This window comes from Vicugna pacos, chromosome 12, assembly GCF_048564905.1.
Source record: "Vicugna pacos chromosome 12, VicPac4, whole genome shotgun sequence".
NCBI lineage: Eukaryota > Metazoa > Chordata > Mammalia > Artiodactyla > Camelidae > Vicugna > Vicugna pacos.
The window spans coordinates 23,331,752-23,357,375 of record NC_132998.1 but is presented as its reverse complement, the minus strand read 5'-3'; the positions used below and the strand labels follow the sequence as shown (position 1 = coordinate 23,357,375).

The window sequence follows — 25,624 nt, the reverse complement described above, 5'->3', positions numbered from 1 at the left end:
CACCATATGAAATAGTGGGCTTAAAAGGACTTATGACAAAATGTATCTGAAAGTGCTTTGTAAAATTTTATATAAATATTGTGCAGTGCTATGTTCCCATGAAATATGAGCATTCAAACTGTTATAGTTGTATGATACACATATAGTTTTAGTAATAAGCCCCAAATTAATAATCGTCTAGATTATAGTAATAGGCCCTAAATTAATCTTTGAGAGAAGATCATTAGCTGAGGAATAGGTGCCTGACTTAAAATATCAATAAGAGGATAATTCATGGATTTAATCGTTTTTCTTCCTTGCCTCAAACAGCACTAAATGTTAGCTGTGACATAGGAACAATTTGATAACTATTCTGATACTAGGATGCTGTCATTCATCTGAATATGCAGACACATCATTATAACGGGTGATATGTAATGATATGGGTTTCAATGTTTAATATTTAGCTGTTATTTTAGGCTCTGAGTGCTGGAGGTTGTTTTAACAGCAGAACTAAGATCTGAAGATATATGACGAAAATTCTAATGAGGATGCAGTATCGATTCCTTAGCCTCAGTGATGGTGAGCAGTTCACCGGAGAAGAGTTGGGCTGAGGCTGTTGAATCGTATGCGGTGTAGGCACTAACAGGAAAATCATGGAAATGATAGATAGTTTAGTTTTTCTCTCTTGAGAAGCATGAACATTGATTTATTTTGATGGCTATCTTTATACAGCAAACAGAATCATTTTAATAGAAAAACAATCCTTTGTTTATTTTGTGTCTAGAACCTGTGTGTTAACTTGAGATATATTGGGGGAATTTGCACTATAAAAGGCCATTTTTCTGGTCTGAAATCCAGGTAGAACTTCTTTTTCTTTTCCACTAGAGAGAGTTTACAGGAGAATTACATGGTAGCAATTCACGAGGAGTTAATAGATATTGAGCCTCTACTGACTATGTGGTGCAAAACTGGGTCCTTCAAGAAATACATCTTTTCAATGTCCATGTTTAGAGGACATACTAGATACACTGTCAGAATGAGCAACTGTTTGAAAGGAAAAAGAATTGTTCTCATAGATTGAGTTCAGTGTATGTATATATAGTTTATATTAAATTAGAATCTGTACAGAGCCATATGTTCTTTTTCAGTAGCCTATAAAATGAAAATAGTACATTAATATCCACAGCCTCAGAGACTGTGGGACACTGTATTACATGCATGTGGAAGTGTAGCTTTTAAATGTTTTGTTTTGAAGGAAACAAGGGTCCAATGACAGCTTCATTCATTACTTCACAAATACTTATTAAGCACCCAAATGTCAGTTTTTGGGTGGTGGCGGTTTACACATTAGTGAGCAAAACAAGTATTGCTCTTAAACCATGGAACTTAACTTTTAATGATACAGTCAGACAGTAAACAAATATATAAATAAGTGCACACTCTCCGTGTTATGCAGAAGTTAAAGGAGAATATAGAGTTAGAAAGTGAGGGAGAAGGCACTATTTGAGGTAGAGTAGTCAGGGATAGCCTCTGATGAGATGAGATGACATCTGGGCCAAGATCTGAAAGCCATGTGACTATCTGGGGGAAGAGTGTTGTTTCTACATGAAGGATACAGCAAGTACAAAGGCCCTGAGGTAGGAATGAGCTTGGCATATATGACTTGTTGAGGGGCAATATTATTAGAACAGAGTCAGCAAAGCAAAGAGTTGAGGGGTTGCTTTTTAAATGAGGGTTTTTTTAAAATTGAAGTACAGTCAGTTACAATGTATCCATTTCGGTGTACAGCACAATGTCCCAGTCATGCATATACATACATATATTTGTTTTCATATTCTTTATTAAAGGTTATTATGAGATATTGAACATAGTTCCCTGTACTTTTAAATCTGTTCTTATATATAGTGACTAACATTTGTCAATCTCAGACTCCCAAATTGATCCCTTCCCACCCTGTTTCCCTGGTAACTGTAAGATTGTTTACTACATCTGCAAGTCTGTTTCTGTTTTGTAGATGAGTTCATAGTGCCTTTTTTTTTTTTTTAGATTCCACATATAAGTGATATCGTATGGTATTTTTCTTTCTTTTTCTGGCTTACTTCACTTAGAATGATGATCTCCAGGTCCAGCCATGTTGCTGCAAGTGGCATTATTTTATTCTTTTTATGGCTGAGTAGTATTCCATTGTATAAATATATCACAGCTTCTTTATCCAGTCATCTGTCAATGGACATTTAGGTTGCTTCCATGTCTTGGCTATTGTATATAGTGCTGCTATGAACATTGGAGTAGATGTATCTTTTCAAATTAGAGTTCCCTCTAGATAATATATCCAGAAATGGGATTGCTGGATCATATGGTAAGTCTATTTATTTATAGTTTTTGGGGGCATCTCCATCCTGTTTTCAATAATGGCTGCACCAGACTACATTCCCACCAGCAGTATAGGAGGGTTCCCTTTTCTCCACAGCCTCTTCAGCATTTATCATTTGTGAACTTTTGAGTGATGGCCATTCTGACTGATGTGAGGTGATACCTCATTATAGTTTTGATTTACATTTCTCTGATAATTAGTGATATTGAGCATTTTTTCATGTGCCTATTGGCCATTTGTATGTCTTCATTGGAGAATTGCTTGTTTAGATCTTATGCCCATTTTTGGATTGGTTGTTTGTTTGTTATTAAGTTGTATGAGCTGTTTATATATTCTGGAAATTAAGCCTTTGTCAGTCACATCATTTGCAAATATTTTCTCCTACTCCATAGGTTGTCGTTTTGTTTTGCTTATGGTTTCCTTTGCTTTGCAAAAGCTTAGAAGTTTAATTGGGTCCCACTTGTTTATTTTTGCTCTTATTTCTATAGCCTGAGTAGACTGCCCTAGGAGAACATTACTAGATTTATGTCAGAGAATGTTTTGCCTATGTTTTCTTCTAGGAGATTTATCACGTCTTGTCTTATATTTAAGTCTTTAAGCCAATTTGAGTTTATTTTTGTGTATGGAGAGAGGGAGTGTTCTGATTTCATTGACTTACATGCTGCTGTCCAGTTTTCCCAACACCACTTGCTGAAGAGACTGTCTTTTCTCCGTTTTATATTCTTGCCTCTTTTGTCAAAGATTGACTGACCATAGGTCTGTGGGTTTACTTCTGGGCTCTCTGTTCTGTTGCATTGATCCATATGTCTGTTTTTATGCCAATACCTTGCTGTTTTGATGACTGTAGCTCTGTAGTATTGAATGAAGTCTGGGAGGGTTATTCCTCCAGCTTCATTCTTTTTCTTCAATATTGCTTTGGCAATTCTGGGTCTTTTGTGTTTCCCTATAAATTTTAGGATTGTTTGTTCTAGCTCTGTGAAAAGTGTCCTGGGTAATTTGATAGGGATTGTATTAAATCTGTAGATTGTCTTGGTCAGTATGTCCATTTTAATGATATTGATTTAAATGAGGGATTTTAATTTGATTGCTTACCATATACATATGCAGTCACACCCCCTGAGATGCTGTATAAAGTTATAGATTACAAGAATAAAGACAAGTTTATTTAGTACCATACTTTACTTACTAGGCATTTTGTCACGTTTATAAAGATTGACTCTAGCTGCAAAGAGAGCCCTCCTCCAGATCCACAGTCAGCATAGACTACATTAAGGTCTCAAAGTAATTTGCCAATTAATAGTAGCAATGATCTTGTGTATCGTTTCCATTGTTTTTATTGATTTCTTTTGTCTCTACCTCTCTGGGGTTTTTTTTTTGCATTAACATGTCAATTGAATAATCATTCTTCATTATGTATGTTGTTTGTTAACTATTGAAATCATTGTGTACCATTAATTTCACTAACAAGTACATTTTAAACTTGAGAATTTGCCTTCCCAGGGGTTTATCAGGAAGGAATTATCTTCTAAGGGTGAGAGAAGACTATTCACTTATGAAAGTTAAATCTCCCAAATAACTTTTTCAAATATTTGAGTAAACTTTAAAATCACGTAAAATTCCCTCCTGTTGTCTGGAAGACATGACGGCTAGCATGCTTGTGTATTGTCTTTCTCTTATCCACCCAAGAAAAATCTTATGACGATGGCAGTTTGGCACAGATTGAGGTGGAGGGGATCTTTAAAATGCAGTGAAAAGGAAACCTGTTGTAGCTGGAAATAAACCAGCTAAAGCCCATCTAAACAGAGGGTATGGGCTGGAGCTGCTTTCAGAGAATCTGCTTCTCCAACCAGAGTCAGATGTTCTCTACTTTGAAGCCTGGAAAAAATTACCTTCTAATCAAAGACCATTATCTCAATAAAAATGACCTTCTATTGATGTAAAGGACCTGAAAGGACTTATTTCACATGAGCAGAAGATTGGAGTACAACTTGAATTTTCTGCCACAAGGACACCCCACTTAAGGACACTAAGCTTGCCTGTCCCCACCGACCTTTTCTGATGCTGTATTCTGTACAGCTATGAGGATTAAGCACCAAAGTGACGTTCAAAGAAAGAAATATTCGGCTTTGCGTGGGGGTCCTCTTGAAGTCTGAAAGGGCCTTCTCCAGAGGATCACACCACATGCTGTCAGCTCATCATCTTCCTCCTTTCAGGACCCTTGCGGGGGATGCATCTTTGATGGAGAAAATGTCACTAGAGAGTTATCTCACATCATATAAAGATGACAACTCGATGAGTCAGATCTGACCTTTTGATTACTTCCCTCCAGCTGGCAGTACTAGACTAGAGTTAAAATGAACCACTCCCATATTTTCTTATTTAAATCAAAACCAAACTACAATTTCAATTTTTAGGAATATTATATGTGCTGATAGTTCTGCCAGAGTCATGGCTGGTCCTGTTGGGTCATTGTGGTAGAGACGGTAGAGATTAGGAAGATTTCCAGGTTATTAGCATTTTCTACTGGAATGAAAGCCATGTGAGACTAAATACTAGAAAGCTAAAGAGGAGGTGCCTTTCATAAATATTGCGTCCCTAAAAGAATCTGAGAAGAGAAGACTGGGTTGCAAACTGAAATGCTGTACAGGAGCCAGGAATTTCATGTTTATTTAATAAATAAGTAAGTGCTATTCCCCATGACCTAGACTCTCTGAGCTGGACACACTGTTTGCATGTTAAATACCTAAGGACAGTCTTCACTTTTGCAAAGAAATATGTTCTCTCTAATTTTGCATGAGACACTGCGCCCTCTCAGTCCGTCTGTATTTTTTTCTTTTTTCTTGGAGGCTAGAATACAATGAAATATCTCCTACCATAAGGAAAACAACAGTGCAAGCAATAGTCCGTGGTAACTGACAGTTGGCCTTGGTGTCAGAATGGCAATGGGGAAGAAATGGTGGTGTCAACCTGGAAACATATGGTCTGTTTAAAGGTGGCTGCAGCTACTCACCTTGATTGTTGCCAGGCAGATGCACAAGCCTGGTATTGCCAGATTTTTAGATTTTGTGATAAAGGCCAGGAATCTGGCTTTTTAAAATAGGAAATGTCCCGATTTTAAAATGTTGATTCTATTTAAAAAATACTGTGTTGGCAAACAAAATTCTCTATAAGTTCAGATTTTGCATGTGGTTGTCAGTTTCCAAGCTGTGCACTGCATATTCTACAACAAAAGAACAATGAAAAGGGTATTTATTCATCCATTCATTCACTTATTCATTTCAACAAACGTTGAGTATCGCATCATGATTAGTGCTTTGGGGCTTCCTAAGGTAAGTAAAATACAGGTCTTTATGTGGAAAGGACTGAGTCTTGTGGATGCCTCCTCCTAGACTGGAAAACAAATCTGTACTCCTCGTTCAGTTATTCCCTGTGTGTTTATCAACTTCGGATCAACACTTAGCACTTCTGGTCTCTCACCTGACCTACAGTTTAGCTATTTCCCTTTGATGACATTTCAATAAACCAAGACTGCTTGTATCATCCACATGAATACATGTTCAAAGCACAATAGTAAGAGTTTTTTAAGTGGCAAGGAAATATGCAGAATGATTTGATGAGATTCTTTTAAGGTACACAAAGTGATACTCTGTTTTATAGGAACATCCAACTGTAGGAAAAGTATAAAAAAAAACCCACAGGGGAAATGTAACAACACCCACTTGAGGACAGTGGTTGCCTTTGGGGGAAGAGGGAGGGAAATGAGATGAAGATGTTGGTCTGTAGTTGTATCTGCAACACTATTTCTGTAAAAATATCAGATGCAAGTTTGACAAAATAGAAACATTTGTTAAATCTTGATGATGGGTACTTAGGCATCTCATGTTTTCTCCATCGTCCTGCTTACAATATTTTAAATAGATAATAAAAATAAAATAAAAATGTAAAACACAGCATGACTAAATTAGATTTTTTTTCTTTATTCCTAAGAGAATGCCTTTTCTAATTTTCACCATTGCTTTCGTGGCACTAGCCTCCCAGACTTGAAATATTTAAATTTTCCCTCTTGTTTATCCCCGGGGGCTAACCCCGTCTGTTACTTACGAAATCTACCTTCAAACCGTCTGTCTCCATTTTTATTGTATCCTTACAGCACTGACATCATCATTTAACACTCTCATCACCTCCCCAGATGTCTGACGACCTCCACATTCCCCGTCTTCTCCATCCTGTGTAATGCTGTTACTTTTTGTTCATTACATCCTTATCCTACTCCTGTTGTTCACAAAGCAAATTCAGCCTCTGTTCCTGGCACTTAGGCGTCACTGTGGTTTGGCCCGGTTTCAGTTTATAAAGCACGTCTTCCTCCCCCGTAATCTCTAACTCTTTTCTTGTCAACCCTACAGTGTGTCCCAGAAACCAAGCATTATTCCTTGTTCAACCTCCATGATTTTGCATATGACGTTTCTCTTTCTCAAAATGCCCCTGCCTCTTCTACTGTTCCAAAACTTACACCTACAAGTCTGGTTCAAATTCCACCTTTTCTGTAAGAACTGACCTATATTTGTTGTTGTTATATTTGGGGCACTGATTGCATTCACTTTGGTATTTTATTATGCCTTTTCTTTGCAAGTTTATCTTAGGCAGAAGTTTGGGTTTGGTTGTTTTTGTTGGGTTTTGTTATGTTGATTTCTCTTTTCATTCCCTTAAGATCACCTCTCCTTGACTAAAATTTTTGTAGTTGTCCCCTTGTGTCCTCCTGGGGTCAACCACTGAGAGGCAGATCTTCTTGTGATTGCTAGGTGTTCCCTTCCTACGTCTGAGAGTTTAAATCTGGAACTAGATTGGGTGCCTCATAGCTCTGCTTTTTCCCTCTACCCAAATCAGGCAGTGATGACAGTCCTGGGTGCCAGTCACAGAATTTTTAGCCTCTGCTCATCGGCGGGGATGGCCACTCCAGCTCACTATTTCATGTGGTGATCCTACATCTATTGACTTCTGCATGTGAAGGGCTTTTAGTCCCTGCTCTCCCTAAGCCTGTGTACATCCGATCACTACTGTCTGTGTCTAGTCCTGAGGCCAGTAGGCCACTCCAGTCTCTACCCAGTGGTGTCTATTTCAGTTCAAAGTTCAGTCCACAGAGAAACTTAGCTTGTTTTGAAGTGTGGCAATACCCCTCCTAATTTTGTTTTAAATTTTCATTGCTTTGTGTTTGGTATGAGCCAGAGGAATGATTCTCTTGGGGTGGGGTTTCCAGTAGATCTACCACATTCTTATAGCAAATTGTTTCTTCCTTTTGCTCTAGCGTGGATCAACAATTTCTTGGGTTCCTATCCTCTCAGTGACATAAATGCTGACAGGCTCAATTAAGGTGTAAAAGAAACTGAAGAAAGGTAATACTGAGATGAAGCCCCCGTTGTACTACAGCAGATTACTAAGTGGAGGAATTGCTCATCCAGAGATGTTAGGTTGCTCATGATTCTATTTCTCAAATTAGTATTAGTACTCATGCTAGATGATGCTTTCAGGAAATAGGTGGGCTAGTATAAAATGGCTAAATACCCTGTGACAGTGTGAGCTGTTCAGCTTACAGGGGTACCGAACATTTATAAAGTGACTGGTTTTAGCTACTTGGTGTTTGGCAAACAGATGCCTGCCAAGTTATAATAATAGGGTAGTAATTAGATCGATTACATATTCATACTTGTGGAAAAGAGATTTTTTTTATTATTATGCCATTTTAAATTTAGAAACTGTGCAAATTATGTGTGGAAACTGAGAGCCTGAGATCTAAGAACCAATGTCAAGGAATCCAAGGATTCAGCTCTAATCGTAGCACTCTCACCAGCCACAACTTTTCTGGCCCAATAGAATTGTAAGCACAATAGAATTTATCCCAGAACAACCAAATTAGAATACTCTAGTGTTGGACTATTCAAGATGGTCTTATTTACCTCTGGAATCTTTCAAGTAAAGCAACTGATGGTCCTGTTTTATAGATCAAACAAACTAGGGATGAAAACTGTAGCCTGTTTCATAGTCCTTGTGTGCACCTTCCTGCCATTTGCAAAGTATACACAGGACCTAAAGAAAGTCCCAAATAAGAGTCTCTAGAGTGGAAATCTTTCATCACATTCAAAGAAGTCAAGTCAGCTTTGGTCACAGAGTGGGAAAAGCACATGGAGAGCAGGTGGGCGTGGCACACCAGCTCCCAGTGAGATGCTTTCCCCAGCACCCGCTGCACAAGGGCTCCCCTGTTGTTGACGCTACTCATTGACAACCCAACACTAACTGCCCAATGCCAAGTAACTTTCAAACTCATGTTTCTCTCTCCTGCTATTTTAGAAGGCAAAGAACTATCTCCTCCATTTCCTTGTTTTCGTCCATAACTCCCACTATAGGACCTGCATATAGAAGTAATGGAACAAAAGTATTTTTCACATCACTTGACTCTTCGTTAAGAAAACTTTTCACCTTTCCCCAAAAGTGGAATACTTCTCTTCCATTAAATTTGAACGTACTACCCAGAACGCCTTTTGCTTCCCAGTATTTTAATCTTTCTCACAATATTTCCAGATGCCACAACCTCTGCTGAGGTTTTAGTGGGAAATGCATCTTGGCAGCCCCATGAGCTTCTATCCTTATTCTAATACCTTTTTCTTAATAAAAACAGTGTATTCAGAAGAGATGGATCATGTTATTCAGTTTAGAAAGAATGAGTAAAAGCTCCCCTCCCTCCTCCTTCAAATTATGTCCATAGAGATTTCCACCAAGCAAGGGAGTTTTTTTTGCTCATTACCCAATATTGTAAAATTCTGCTTAACATGCTGCCAGTGTGCCGGTGAATGGTTACAGGCCTACAGATAAAATCCTAGTGTGCTTGTTTGCTGTTTTCCCCAATTAGTCTTGCTGTATTGAAGTGAATACAATCTTTTAAAGTCTTTTGGCAGCTATTTTTGTTGAAGTGCTCATATCCACGCTTTTAAAAAAAGAACAATAATTGTGAGTATTCCAATTTGGAAATAAAGAGAAATTGAAAATGTTAGGAGAAAAAAGCTAAATGACATAGGGAGAAAAGCAGTCCCTAGAGCAGAACACAGTAGCTCTTAAAGCTTGAGATTTAGGAAATGATTTAAATTTTGCTGATGCCTCTCCTCTAGGCTCCAACTTTCCTGGGCTCTACAGAAAATTCTAGGATGTGAAATGAGGTAAGTATCGATCCTGCTTTAGGATAATCCTTTCATCTATAGACTCTGAGTTTAAGGAGATTAATGGACACATTGAGTGGAATTCTAGGTTTCTTGTTTTGGTGTTTAATACTCCAGAGTTGCTATGCCACTGGCTGTCTGGGCACGGTGGAATGCAATAAAACCTCAGAGTATGTGCGTCCTGTTAGGAAATGAATGTTCTAGCAGTATTGGGAGGACCGAACATATGTAGTATATTATCACATACTAGGCAATAATAATAATAATTACTACTGTGTTTCCTGAGCACTTTCCATGTTAGTAGACATTGTTCTAAGCATTACCCAGATTATCTCCTTTAATCCCCATAGCAGTCCGGTGAGTCTGATATTATTGTCATGATTATTTTAGAGATGAGGAAGTTTAGGGACAGAGAAGTTAAGTATTTTGACCAAAGTCATGCAGCTCGATTTGGACCTGATCAGCGTGGTACGAGAGCCTGACTCGTAACCTCTGCTTTATATCACCTTACTACTACATTTACAGTGAATACTTGTTGAATAAATGAGAAGGAAGACTTGGAGGAAAGCATTTCATCCTCAAGTGTATAGGGGTTGCCAGTTGGGTTTGTAGAACCATGTTACACAACACTGCAGTCTGTTACTCTGCCGTATTACATACCCCAAACACAAGACACACAGGGCACACCAGTACATGGTGGTGCTCGTTACATACCATGTACCCAGTCACTGCAGACAAATCTCAAAGAGAATCTTTTTGATCCATAATGTGCTATGTGTTTCAGACATTTGTTTCTTCTTGAATTCTTTTTCAATAACTAAGATTAGCCTGTGATCTAAACTCCGAATTGTAAATATTAATGACCAGGATATGTAAACTATTCTTCAAAGATGATGTTACTTGAACAGTGTCTGCAATTAAGATAACATTTGAAGTGTTTCCGTTAGGTTCTCTCTACTGAGAAAACTTCAGTTGCTTATCTCTGTCTTTTACAAAAATTCAGATCCCAAAACATAGCATGTTCATATCTTGATCTTTAAAGGCTCAAAATTTCCTCAAGAGTCAGACTGGCAGCCAGTAAGATAATATCTCTCTAGTAAAATATGCTTTATTTGCTTACTAAGTTTCTTGGACAAAGCCCACAGATTAAGGCATATTTCTATCCTGTTGCATCTTGAGGTACGTCTGCCGTAGATGGACCTTGGCCAGTGAGGTATCCCATTGGCCAGATGACCCAAGCCAACATATAAAAGCATTAGTCTGTTAATGACTTAAATGGGGGTACGGGTTTCTGGTTGCTGCACAAGTGGGATGGGGTACTCTCACTTGGATGTGGAGCTCACCACTGTGGGGTGCAGGGAAGGAGGCGCTTGTGTCACTCAGCTGTTTTGGGGGAAAGACAGGCAGAGAGGGAACGCTGGGACATGATGGAAAGAGAAGAGGGAAGAAGAGACATCCCCACCTATCATATAGGTCAAGCCATGATAAATATGAGACGGGAGGGGTGAAGCACCAAGGATGCTGAAAGGAAAAACATTCACGTGTACTGCAGCTACAGCCTCTCAGGGACCATATTCAAAACATTTAACAATCTGTATGGCCAGACACTAACCAGATAGAATGGACATCAGTCGTAGGCTGGAGCAGAGTCCTGCAGAGCCAGACGGTATCCCTTAAGTTTTTGGATCACGGAAAGGTCTGAGGGCTTCAGGTGAAGTGGGCTACGGCTGGAGTGGCAAGAAGGCACTGGGATGTATGTTGGGGGTTGGGGGGTTGGATGCTTTTTCCAGCTATTTTGAAGGTATGTCAATGTGTTACCACTGATATGGCCATCCTGGTGCAAAGCAGCAGCAGATTAAGCACAGCCATCCTATGAGCTAAGCAAGCAGAATTTAAAATGAAGAAATCGCATGTTAGGGAGGAGACTGAGGCATGCAGCTGGTAAAAGACAGACCTGAGATTAACCCACATCTCCCGCATGCTAAAGCGCATTGTCTGTAACGGTAACTAATTCATACTGACAAAGCCAGAGGCGGAGGATAAGGAGGAAGAGGATCGTGATCATGGTTTACAAAGAAAGTGCCTTTTAGCTGGACCTTTAAAGTCAAAAGACGTTTTATTATCATATCTCCAAGAATGTGTGACTTCAGGTTAGTTAGTTCCATCCCTCGTAAGGATCTTCTTAAGGTGCTTTTCCTAGTTCTCCTTCTTTCCCTTCCTTTCTTCCATCATCTGTCACTTTCTTTAGATGAAAGTTTTAAATTTAGATTGGGGGGGGCATGAATGAGCTTCAGGCATCCTAGAACCCATTGCATTTGTGTCTGCTAACGTACATTTTTGTAGGAAAATTCGTAGTTTTCTTCTGGTTGTCAAAGGCTTCTGTGTAACTCCATTACATGAGAGGAAACTTAAAAAACATTCCACAGATGAAAATTGTAAGGATTATGATGTCACATAATGTTAACATTCTGGAAATGCAGCATATCCACTTGAATTTCAAAGACCAGAAAAGTGAGTACTCTCTCTTTGGCACTTATATATGATGATTTCCCCTTGCACACGCCCCCACGTACTCCGGGCGTTTTAGAGAAATAAGAGACCATAGAATTTAGGCACCCAACCTTGGTGGACATTGCTGGCACATTAGATGTGGCTGACATTTAGAAATCAAAGGTTACACGGGCAGTTGCAGCACCCTGTGAAGTGGTAGTCTGGTGGGTCCAGGGCAGTGGTTAAGTTCAAGCTTGGAATCCGACTGCTGGGGTTCAGCCTTGGCTGTTCCCCTGCTCTATAGCTTTGGACAAGTTACTTCATCTCCACGTGCCACCATATTCTCATTTTGAAACTGAGGGTACTTGTCATGCCTATTTTTAATAGTTATCGTGGAGAGTCAGTGATTGATGCAAGGTGATACCAAAGAGGTCCACAGCCAATGAACTCTTGCACTGAGGCCAGAGTGGCAGAAGATCGGAGGACCCAATGTCCCCACTAAATTCTACTTCTTTCAGCACTCACTCCATCTCGCTCCCTTGTCCCTGTTTGCCATCACTTTTGTGCCAGGATCCCCTGTTGCTGTCTTCTTGTCTTTACATGTGGCTTTCCCTGTCCCATCAGTGAGGTGGGAACAGGTGTAGGAAGTGCAAACTATGACATGATTCGGAAGGCTTGCCCTGTCTTAATGTAGCAAATAAAAAGATCTCAGGATGACAGAACTACTTATTTCATTGAGCAAAACTAAAACAGAAAAGCAACCCCTCTATTTTATGCTTTACCTGGCAAGGCTGCTACTCTTAGCTCCCTGATATATTTTCTTTTTTTTCACTTAGGTTAGAATTTGCTCTTTTATTTATTTATTTTTAATGGAGGTACTGAGGATTGAACCCAGGACCTCGTGCATGCCAAACATGCACTCTACCACTGAGCTATTCCCCAGTATGTTTTTACACTTGTGGCCATGTCAGTGAGACTGTCAATCAACAAACATTGCAGGAGCACTCAATATCCAAAGCACATAAAGGGGGATACAAAGTAATTTCATTTGTAAAAAGGAAATACGTGGGATATGAAGATTAGCAAGGATTCTGGGTATTATCATCCGTTCCTCTCAACTGAAACCATGTGTACGTTTTTTGTGTTCAGAGTTTTTGGAAAATGAATGGACATTGCAGCTCATTTTGAGAAAGCCATGGAAAAGTCAGTTAAGAAACGTCACTTTAGCGCTTCTGAACCTTCTGTTCCAGCGTCTTTAATCCTCAACAGCATCTCCTTTAATGTTGATGGTTCTATCCAGTACAAAGAGAAGCCATATTCCTCTGCCTCCGAAGCCCTGGAAGCTTACATTGATGATTTTCATTTAAGCTGTGAGCTTCCTGGTATTCATGACACAAAGGTGAACTTGGACCCAAGCACTCTTGAGTTTCTTGCTAAACTAAACACTGGTAAGCTTTCATTATTCTGAGTTCAATTTTTAATTATCTGCAGACAGCTGGTGCTTTGAGAAGATATATGATCTAAAAGACTTCTTCCCCCTTGGGAAATAATTGTCTTCCAATTCATGAACTTTTTATCAGATTGCTATATAATTTTAAGTTTCCAAAACTTTTTCAGCAATGGATTCCTTCGAATTGAGGATTAATTGGAGAAAACACATCCCCGTCTTGATTTTAGAGCATAGAAGTTCTGGCCTTGGTATAAAGCCTTTGGCGTTGTGACTGAAAGTGTTTTAAAGTCACTTAAATTCTCCAAGTGGCATTCACTTACCCCTTTATAAAATAAGGACAGTATTCAGCAGCAGTATCGTACCTCATGAGGTTACAGTGGGAACTCGGGGTGTGTGAACACACTCGGTAAATGGCTGTGGCTGTCAGGGGCTCTGGGTCTCTCTGTAGCACCGTGAGCACAGCCACATAGGCAGGAACTTGAGGTCCGGTTCCCGTTCGGCCAGTGACAGCTGAGATAGAAGAGTTACTCTCCCTGGGCTTTAGTTTCTCTGTCAGTATGATGAGGAGACAGAACTCTCCATCTCCATAATTATTAAATTCTATATTATATAGACGGCGGAAAAAATCAAATCAGTCAACTCCTGTTCTCGTTGAAGAAGCATCATTTGTATAAGAAGCTGAAAAAAAATACCACCACGCAGGCAATACTGGGTGTCAATCTGAATTTGTGACTGCCTGTAAAACCCTTGGGAAAATAAACTCTGATAGTTACTTCCTTTTTCCGTATAAGTAGGGATAATGAGAATAATAATAATTTTAATAAATAAATGAAATATTTAATAGCATTCCCATATTAAATTAAATATTAAAAGTATTGATATGATAATAAAATTTTATTAAAATTATTAAATATTATATTATTTCAAGCTATAATTTAATAATATTTTTAAATGCCTGCTCCTCCATGAAACATGGTCTTTTTGAGACTATAGGTTAGTATGCACAGAAGAATATTGGAAAACCGCATTACAAAAGTAAGGTGGTATTTAGTGTTTTTTATATTAGATTATGATGAAAATGAAATTTACCGTATTATTGCATGCTATATTTGATATGCAAAGTTAGAGTACACAAAACAGCTTCTCCTTGTCTCATAAGTGAGGAAACAGAGTGACATGAGGATTCGGACAAATATGACATAGTCCCATGCAAGAGAGAGGCATGGTCTCACAGCTAAGTTGTACTGGTTATGATATTTGACACGGTTTGATGAATAGGCAGCCGTGATATGGGGATTGAGTCTGAAAGTGAGGTTTGAGTGTCTACATTATCTATGCAATTGAAGTGCAAAATATATTGTAATTTATTCAGTAATTCTGCTGGTTTTCGTGACAAGGATTTTCCTTCTTCTTTTGAGGTTCAGTAGTAGAGTTTTTCTGTGTTGGTTTTTCTCCTTGAATCCACAGAGAAGAGACTGTCTGACTGACATTTGTCAGTGACTCAGAATGGCATTGCCTGTCAATGACAGGCACTTACTCTTTCCTCTTGACTCATTAACTCCACTATCAGTATTATTCTTGACACTTCTCTGTAAAGGGGAGTAGAGTTTGTACTTTCTTATGATTAAAAAAGTAATATATACTCATGGCAAGAACATTTCACAAACCACCTAAGAAGAAAACAGAAACCAACCGTAATCCCAACACCGGAGAAAATGACTGTTAATAGTTCCAAATCTATTGCCCCTTCTTTATATGCAAATATGTAACAGAATTGTAATATCCACACTCTTCCATAGCCTTGTTTATTCTCTTGCCAATATATCATGAATATCTTTTTGTGTCATTCGAATAGCTCTACGTCTTTACATTAAATGGCTCTACAGTACTTGATTGTCTCTGTCGCGACATTTTAGTTGTCAGTATCTTTACTATTCAAATATTACAATTTGATTTATTTTGTTACTGAAGTATAGTTGATTTACCATGTTGTGTTAGTTTCCGGTGCGCAGCATAGTGATTCAGGTATTATTATGAATTTTTCTAATCATGCTGGGTAAAAATTGGGATGTTTATTTAGCATTTGTGTTTCTTCTTTTGTGAATTGCTTAGTAATGGTTTTTACCTGTTTTCATTGTGTACACTTAAATTCTTACATCACCTGGAACCTATTTCGTTGTTAGGTATGATGAAAGCCTAATTATTTTTGAAAACAATTCCACCTGCCACATTTATCGTAACCTAAATTCCCGTGTATGCTTAGGCTTATTTCTTGACTTTTTGTGCTGCTCATCTGTCCGCACCATTTCTGCATTATTATCACTCTATTTAAATTACAGTGACTTTAAAATGAATTTAGCATCTGGGTGAGGGTGGAGGGTGGAGGGCTTGGAAGGAGCCGTCCCTGTTCTCATTCATTCTTCCAAACGGACTTTGAAATCATTCTTCACAATTTCCAGATGCTGGGTTTGGGATTGTGCAGGTTAGATTCTTAACCGCCCCCCCGGGCTTTGCCTGGTCCCGTCCAGCCTGTTCCCACGCTGCGGCACGAGGGTCTTCCTGAAGCACAGATCTGCTGCTGTCACTGTGTGCCGCAGGTGCTGTAATGGCTCCCAGTGGCGCGGAAATACGGCTCAACTCCCTAATGCGGGCTCAAGGCAATTGGTGATCTGGCTCCTACTTAACAATCTAGCTTCGGTTTCTCATCTCTGTGGCCATCACACTACACCCTCACATACACGCCACACACCACACCACACCATATACACACACCATATACATATCACACACACACACACCACACGTCTTATACACACATCACACGTCTCATACACATAGCCCCCATACACACTCACACACCACATACCCTATACACACACCACACACACACATACCCCCCAAACACACACCATACATCATATACACACACCACACACACATACTCGCACACTTCCTTGCCTTCCCCCTGTGCTCCTGGCCCTGTTGTCCAGAGCTGCCCCCACCTGCAGAGCACACATCTTGCTTCTGTACCTTTTCACCTGCTGTTTCCTCTAACTGGACTTCCCTCCTCCTCACCACCCCATTCTTCTGGTCAGCTCTTCTTTCTGGCCTCAATTTAGACATCACTTTTCTTCCTCTCCATAAAGTCCAGTGTAGGTGCTCCTATTGTGTCTTCCCTGTAGCGTCCCCAAGGGTGGCATTCAACACTGTTCTGTAAGAACCTGTTCTCTGGCTTGTTCCCCCACTAGATTGAAGGCCCTCTAAACTGTCTTGTCTACCACTGTAACCCCCCAGAAACCTGGCACTGAGGGTTCCCAGTCAAGTCTGATTGAAGAACGAAGCAGTGAATGAAGCGTCGCTGCTGTGATCATGTCGTGTATCACCCATGACTCCAGATCTTTGTCTTTTTCATTCTGGGCTATACTCATTCTGTTGAGAATACGGCCATTACACTGTCACCCTCGCCTGCATCTTTGTCGTTGTTGTTGTTACTCTAATGTATGATTTCCTTACTCAGAATAAAGAGCAGTACTATTTATTCCCCCGTCATCAGATCGCCTTGAGCATAGTCTGCACAGGACCAGGGGTCAATACCACTGAGAACCTCCTAAGACAGGTCCAAAGGGAGGGAGAGATATGGCCCTTGACGTTAATACCTTTGAGAATCCCCTCGGGTCTTTACAAAATTCTCAGCTGATGATTCTTTGGTCAGCCTCCCTGAGACCCAAGCCCGACACTTCTTCAATTGATGGGGCTCATTTAGACTCGGCCTGTAAGACTCATCTCAGGTTTTTAACATGTGAGACTCACCTGAGGTGCCACACTTGGAAGACTCACCTCAGATGCTCCGCAGTTTTCTCAGAGCCCCCACCCGCTGTTGCCCCGAGTGGCAGTAGCACCGTGCAGATCTTTGCTCACCACAAATGTTCGGCTGCGTGCGTCTGTTTCTGTGAGTTAGTTCTGTGAAGCATCATCACTGTCTCAGTTATGTCTGTTTCCAGAGTCTGGCAGAGTTAAGTGAACTGAACCAAACTGAAAAGTAACCCTAAGGATTACTACCGTATGTTTCAGATAAAGCTGTATCTGTCTAAAAGGAGGAAAAAGTGTAACTCTCTACTGGGTGTTCTTGCACTCAGCCCGCTAGAGCATGTCTTAGGCATTGCACAGAAACTTGGGTGCTCCTCTAAAAAAGTTATTGACACTCTTTGCATTGGATTTTTTTCTATGTCTAGTTCACTGTAATGTTCTTTTCTTGTTGAATAAGGAACTTTCTGCCCACAATGGGGCTTACAACTATTGCCAGGCAATATTTTGTCTTTTTTGCCTTGAAAGTCAAATAACAAATTTCCCTTGGTGTGGAAAATGTACTTTGTGAGAACCAGAGAAAAGATTCTCTTGAAAGATTATGGCAGAGCCCTCTATAGCTTCTTTTACTTGAAACATTAATCCCTTGAATGCTCCTGTTTTAGTTTTTATGCTCATATATGGAGAAAATGATCCAGCAATGCTGTAACAGTCTGTTTTGTGGGTGAGAGAGTTGTTCTTCTTTCACAATAATGAAAAATCCTAACTATTAATTTGAAGGTGGGCTGATCGGGAGTTTCAGTGGATATAAAAAAGCAAATTCTTGTTGCTACTCCCCAAAGCAACTCTGAGAGAGATGTTGTCTGCGACTTCTGTCCCACCTTGCATATCTCGGGGCATTTCGCCACATAATCTATTTGTAGTTTTGAGGTGGAAAAATAAAGAATCTGTTCTCAAGTCATCTTGTTATTCTACGAATGATACATTTAGTTTTCAACCTGTACTTGTCTGATGTTGAACCGACAAACTGTAGGCCTTTATTTAGTGCCAGATATGTGCTAAGTAATGTGTTTGGAATAAGGGGTATAGAGTTAAGCATGGTCTCTGTTCTGAATAACCATGATGCCCGTCTTCAAGAACCTTAGAGTTTACTGGTGGTTCAAGTCAGTATAACACCCGCAGTTCCGCTTCGGCGTGCAAGTGCTAAGATGGAAGTATGCATGAGGTCTGGGACCAAGAGAACAGGCACCAAAGCAGGTTGGAAGATTAGAGAAGACTCCCAGAAAAAAAAAATGACCCTTCAACTCAATCTTAAAGGCCGAGTAGATGATATCAGGCCAAAAAGAGACGAGGGAAAACATTCTAGAGAGAGACACCCATGGATATGTGTGAGTGCACACCATGCATTCAAAGGTTACCGGCAGTTCAGGACTACTAGGGAGAAGACTGATGTTATTTAATTCTGTTTTCTTAGAGTTTGTCTCAACCTCAGTTTTAATTCTACTGGTATAACTGTGCTTGTACAGAATTCATCCAGTGCCTCATATGTGTCATGAAGAAATAGATTTTGTTCGTTCTCATGTCTGGTGATTTTTTATGGAAAAATGACCACGGGGACACTGGATGCAGATGCCTTCTACCACTTTTATCTTTGAAATGTTAGACTTTTATAACCAGAAAGTACAAAAATGGAAAAGTTAAATAAGAATTTGATCACAGTTCAAGTGGACATTTCACGCTGGATTATTCAGCAGTCTTTTCTGTGGTTCCTTCTAACTCCTAGAACAGGTACTTAATCTCTTCACAGCCTGCCTACTTGAGTCATTTCCTACTTGCTACCCAGTCCCTGTCGGCTCAGCTCAACTTGATCCCCAGTTTGATTGCTGCTCTATAGTTGGTGCCATGATGCTGATGTCCTGCCCCACCCGTCTACCCTCTACATTGTGCTGTTTCATGCTGTGTGATTTCACTGATGCCGTTCTGTCGTGCCTGAAGTGCCCTCTCTCCCAACACACACTCCTCCTTCACATATCTAACCCCTGCCCAGCCTTAGACACCCAGCTCAAGCCTGGCCTCTCCCAGAGGGTCTTCCTCATCCTTTTCTGCCCAGATGACTAACCTCCATGCTCCTACCTGCCCTTCTGCACCCACATGGCATCGGAGTATACGAATAGTGGTATCTCCTACCGTTAGTATACTGTAATAGTAGTATACTACTAATAAAGGTTAGGTGTTACTATCACTATCACTATGTAATATATATATTACATATATAATACATTATATTATAATGTAATTAGTTATACATATCATTAGTATATTAGTGATAGTAACACCTAACCTTTATTAGTAGTATACTACTATTACAGTATACTAACAGTAGGAGATACCACTATGACTTGATAATTAGTTTGTTGTCATTAAAAAATCTATTTTAAGGCAGTCATAGAGAACCAGTATGATGGGCAAAGTACCAACCTAGAGTGAGACAAACTAGATTTGAATTCCAGCACTCCTGCTTACCTGCACTGTTATCTAATCTTTCTCTCGTTCTCTTTGTATATAAAATAGGAAAAGCAGTACCTATCAAGGATGATATATCGAGGATTAAATAAAATGATATATGTGAATGTCCCTAAACAGTTATGTGTCACATCGTCAGTGTCCCCAGAATAATTTGTTTACCCTGGTGGAGGAAAATGTAAAATATGGTATGTCTCCGTGTTTTGATGTTGTTTTTTTTAACTCTTGGCTCTCACTATTTCTTGACCTCTTACCATCACTCCCACCTCCCGGCCATAACAAAAATAGCTCTGTGTTTTCATATGGACAGCTACCTTCTCACCCTGAGGGGAAAAATTTGTTCTTGATGCTCGTGTATGTACGCCTGTGGTGTGTATCTAAATGGCCCTCGGAATTTACATCTGATGTGGAGTCCTGGTTAGAGCACACCGAAGATTTTTTTTACTGTTCACAGTGCAGTTCTTAGTTGGCATAGATTTTTGCAGCATTTCTGGTAAAATTGTGATTTATGTAGCCAACTCCTATATGCAGTTCAAATAATTTATTGTATCTGAATTGTGCTTGCTTAGTTATCTGTTCCAGTTATGCCCTGAAACTTGAAGTTTTATACTCTATTTATTTATGATCTTCCATTTCTCTCTCTCTCCTGCATTATCATATGATAGACACTTATGCTGGGAAATTGTACGATGGGTCTGAGCAAGACCAGGAAGGCTGTGAGATCAGATTCCATGGTCTGCATGGAAAATTGGCTCCCAGGGGGCTCAGTTTTTTCATGGACAAAATAAAAAGTTAAAAATCTTTAAATTGAGAATAATTACTTTTTTAAACTCTTTATTATTTGGGGAAGGGGGAGGAAGTTAAATAAAAAGCGTAAGAACATAGCAAGAGGAGTGACCTAAAATTATTTACAAAAAAAAAATTGGAGCAAAATGAATGAAATGTAGTTGAGCTATATGCTTTGGATATTGCATTTTGGCATTAATTTCATTTATTTAATTTTTAATAAGTATTCTAAATATGTAAAATAAGAGTATGCAGAGTGGACATGTATATTTTAAAAAACAATAATAAGACCTCCACGTGCCCTGCTACCCAGCTTAAAGTACAGAATATTGGTGACCATGACCCTATACTCCCCTCAAAGATATTATGTTCTTTATCTTTCCAGATGTAATGTCATCCTGTGTTTTTCAATTCATTATTCACCTATTTTAATTTATTGTTTCTGTTCTCCTCTCAGTGTGCATTTTGGTTGTTTTCAGATTTTGTGAATACAAAAGCTGGACCAGGCATGTCCATGGTCTTGTGTTGCACACGTGCTGGAATTTCTCTCCAGTGCACACCAGGCAGTGGAGTTGCCAAGCTGTGAGTGTGCACCTCCTTGGATTGGCTGGACCAAGCCAACTGTCCCCATGTCCACTCTTAGCACCCAACATATGAGCTCGCGTTGCTCCACTATTGTTGTTTTAGTCTGCTTGGGATGCCTAGCAAAATACCGTAGGCTGGCTGGCTGAAACAACAGAGATTTATTTTCTCACTGTTCTGGAGACTGGAAAGTCCAAGATCCAGGTTCCAGCAGGATTCAGATTCTAGCGAGGCCTCTCTTTTTGGCTTGCAGACGGCTGCCTTCTACTGTATCCTCACTGGTGGAAGGAGAAAGCAAGCTTTCTGGTGTCTCCTCTTCTTTTATGATGATACTGGTAGATCAGACCTCTACCCTCATGACCTCCTTTAACTTTAATCACCTCCTTCCAGGCCTTGTCTCCAATACGGTCAAACAGGGAATCAGGGCTTCAATATATGAATTTAGGGGATACAGTTTAGTCCATAGCAATTATAAATACTTGCTACTGTCAGAAATTTGGGGCTTTTGGTTTTTTGTTAGTCTAGTGAATATAAATTAATATCTTATTGTGATTTCTCTTTATTGTGATAAACATATATAACAAAATTTACCACTTGAACCATTTTTAAGGGTACAGTTCAGTGGCATTAAGTACATTCATATTGTTGTTCAACCACTACTGCAGTCCTTTTCCAGAAAGTCCTTTTCCAGAACTTTTTTCATCTGCTCAAACTGAAATCCCATACCCACTAAACAATAATTTCTTATCCCCCACTTCCATCAGCCCTTGGCAATCATCATTTTACTTCCTGGCTTTATGGATTTGACTGTGTACCTCATTTAGTGATATCATCCAACACTTGTCCTTTTGTGCTTGGCCTGTTGCCACTTAGCATAATATCTTCGAGGTTCATCGTTGTTGTAGCATGTATCAAAATGTCCCTCTTTTTAAAGGCTGAATAATATTCTATTGTAAGTATTCCATGTGTCATTAAAACACAATTTGTTTATCTACTCATCTGTCCATGGACACAGATTGCTGCCACTTTTTGGCTATTGTGAGTAATGCTATTATGGACATGGGTGTGCAAGTAAGTGTATAAAAATAAGTGTATAAAAAATAAGTTTGAGTCTGTGCTTTTTTTTTTTTTGAGTATATGTCATTGTGATTTTTAGTTTTCATTTCCCAGATTGCTAAAGAGGTTGAATATTGATCTTATTTTTATTGGTCATTATTGACCATTATTAGCCACGCATATTTACTCCTCTTTAAAATGTATGTTCACATCTTTCACCATTCTGTTTATCTAATGGGTAACTTGTATTTATCTTCCTTATTGAATTTTAGAATTTATTGATCTCTTCTGGGTACTAATTATTTGTGGCTTATATGTGTGGCAGTTTTCTTCTCCTTATTTGTAGACTTGTATTTACGATCTCTTCGTGGTGGCTTTTTGTTGAGCAGAAGCCCTCAATTTCAGTGTAGCAGCATTGAACCTGTTTTCTTCTAGGACCTCTTTTCTTATTTAAGAAGTCTTGTAACTTGAGGACATTAAGATATTTAATTTTCGAAAATTCTAGTTAAAGCAAACATGGATATTTTAGGGAATAAGATATGAAATATGGAGTAATGTTTACGGCCAAGTTATTTATTGAGTCCTACTAAGTGCTAGACACTATTAGAGGCCACAGATTCTTTGCCCTCATGGACTTTGCATTCTTTTGAGGAGAAACACAATAGCCACATGAGTATATAACATGGTGCCAGGTTGTCATGAATGCTATGAGGGAAGACGCAAAGAAACTCCTGTCATTGGGGCCAGAGAACACTCCCAGACATGTGAGCTGTTTGCAAAACAAAAGAAGAAGGGTGTAACATTCAAAGCAGAGTGAGGTTGAAAGGGTACAATGGCAGTGCATAGACAGGGCTTCTAATCCTGGCTTGGTCACTATTTCTGCAAGTTGAATGAAACTCATTTATTAGATAAATGTGTGAATGAATGAATCACATAACTGGTATGACTCCTTTCCCCTTGAAAAATTTTCTGGACTCCTAAAGGTTTTTGCTTTACTAAGCCTCCTCATGATAAATTGCTTAGAAGGAAATAACAGAATAAGTTTAAATTTTCCCAAAGCTAAACGAACACAGCTCATTTCCAATACTAATTTGTAACTCTATGTTCCAGGAAGAGTAATTTTTCATCATTTCCAGTAAAACCAATGTTAGATTCCAACTGAAACACTGTAAATGGAGAGCCATTTATAAAGGGATTTCCCCATAATTAAGATGACTCTGCAGAGAAAGCTATAAAAGCAAGTCTTCCATGATCGGCTGCAAAAAGTAAAGCACTAAAATTGCTAAGTAATACTATAGATTTCAAAATTTATATGTATCTTTAGAGCTAGCCTCATAAAAGGAATGATTATTTAACAGTCTAAATTCCCAAAAATGGTTTTCATAGTGGGGGAAAAATGTAATACATACTGCTATACTTCTTTATCTATGGACATTAAAATGTAAATTTCACCTTGGAGCGCATGGAAAATCTTTTCATGGAATGAATGCTAAATTAAGTGTGACAGGTGATTGTGATTAATCACTACTTATTACCAGGAGAGGAAGAAAAGAAGCCTTTGTTGCCTAATAAAATATAACACAACGCAAAAGGAAAATGCAGAAAGGGACCATTTTTGAAGTAACACATAAACCACTTCACATCTTTTTCAAATACTGAATGAAAGCATATGCATCTCATGCTTGCCATAATCTGAGGGTTGCCCTGGACTCTGACCCTCTTGAATTTGAAGGTTCAGAGTTCCTTCAGGTTAATAATCCTCAAGTGTGCTTAAAGTATGTTATTTGACTGCCATTGGCAACGTCACTCTGAGACATTGCCAGCAGAGATGGATGGAGCCAGTGGTTGCTTAGGCTGTGGCCAGACATCGCCTAGAGTAGTTAACAGCTCAGCCTCTAGGACACAGCCTCCTTGTTCAAATTCCAGTTCTGTCTACTCAGCACGAAGAAGACCTGAGAAGTTATTTAACCTCATGTAATTTCTACCCTTCAATAAAATGGGGAGAGAGAAAATCCATGTCTTCACTAATTAAAAGAAAAAAGTTGTGGCCATCTTTAGATACTCCAAAGTTATAACACTACCCATGTCCCTCTTTCTCCACTCCCTCTTTTTTGATATTTTTGAGTTTAAGATGACATTTTCATCTATAAAAAGTAATCTTAAAAATTAAAGATAGTCTTATATCTGCTGTAGACATAGATAAATTCCTTATTCTGCCCTTTACTGGCCCTGGAGCAAGTCACTGAACCTCCCTGAGCTTCAGTTTTCTTATTTATGAAGTGGAATTAATACCGGTTCATAAGGATCGTAGGTCCCATGGACTCTGAGTGTAACACTATATCAATACATAATGGATCAGAGCAAGAATATGCACATTTATCGTAAGCATTTATCTGATTTTAAACCTTGGATTCAACTATGAATTTCTAGAATTCTGGAAATAATATATATTTGTATTTGTGTACATGGCTTTTTCTGGAGAGAAAGTCCTTATCTTTCAAAGCATTCTTAAAGGAGTTGATGACTCAAAAAAGGTTAAAAACCACTTCTACAATGTGAGACCAAATAACTACTTAAAAAGCAAGACTTTACTGTAACCTAACAAATGTGTTAATATATATCTATAAGGAACAGGTTCATCAGAAGAGGATTTGGTCCTCACTGGAAGCAGAGTAGAAAGGAGGATCACAGAAGTAAATATTGGTACCGTCTAGGGTGGAGAGGAAATCTTAACTAATGCTTTCAAGTGATTCAAGACCAATACCTGGATCATCCTTAACATGCAGAGAGGGGTGCTGTCAAGTTGTTCTTGTTGCCCAGGGTTCGTACTTCAACAGCATTGCCATCCTTTAGATAGAGTTCCTTTTCGTTCTCATTTTCTATTCACCCAACAACCTTCTGATTATGTTTTGTCTCCCACGTAGTTTTGCTCATAAGTAGCAGCAAGGAGCAGGAGAAAGCAAGCCTGGGAAATGCTGAGTGTGGGTTGAGACCATAAACAGCCAGCTTTGAGTTTTTTAATCTTATGACTGGTGTTTGTGTGTAGAAGGAGAAACAGTCCAGGGTGCTGAAGGCGGTCCCCATCCGCAGAAAGTAGAAGTAGGAACACGAGACCTGGATTCCAGCAGCATACCAAGAGAGAAGCAGTGTTGCATTGTGTTTAAGGCCCAGGCTCTAGAGGGCTTTAAACTAGAGAAGCCCAGGCTTCTTGTGCCCATGACAACTTTCTTATTATACATCTGTCTTAATACGCATAAGTCTCTCCAGTTTGGTAACACATTCTCACCTCTGAGAAATGGGGCCACACTGGGTGAGCTAATAAAGCAAGTGTTCAGACCTGCGAGGTAGAGAGTCTGAAGGAGAACCGTGGTA

The 25,624-nt window shown here is 39.2% G+C and overlaps 1 protein-coding gene across 10 annotated transcripts in view; it reads left to right on the top strand.

The window, feature by feature from the left end:
- GRIP1 (glutamate receptor interacting protein 1) overlaps positions 1-25,624 on the top strand; it is a 619,135-nt gene that overhangs the window by 376,322 nt on the left and 217,189 nt on the right. For 5 of the 10 annotated variants that reach the window (XM_072973028.1, XM_072973027.1, XM_072973025.1 and 2 more), the window contains exons 1-2: positions 12,050-12,072; positions 13,201-13,499. The exons of the other annotated variants lie outside the window; for them this stretch is intronic. In XM_072973028.1, the coding sequence (XP_072829129.1) occupies positions 13,217-13,499 (283 nt within the window). In that variant the 5' untranslated portion in view covers positions 12,050-12,072; positions 13,201-13,216. Of the gene's footprint in view, positions 1-12,049; positions 12,073-13,200; positions 13,500-25,624 lie in introns of those variants that run through there. 10 annotated transcript variants of the gene reach the window in all.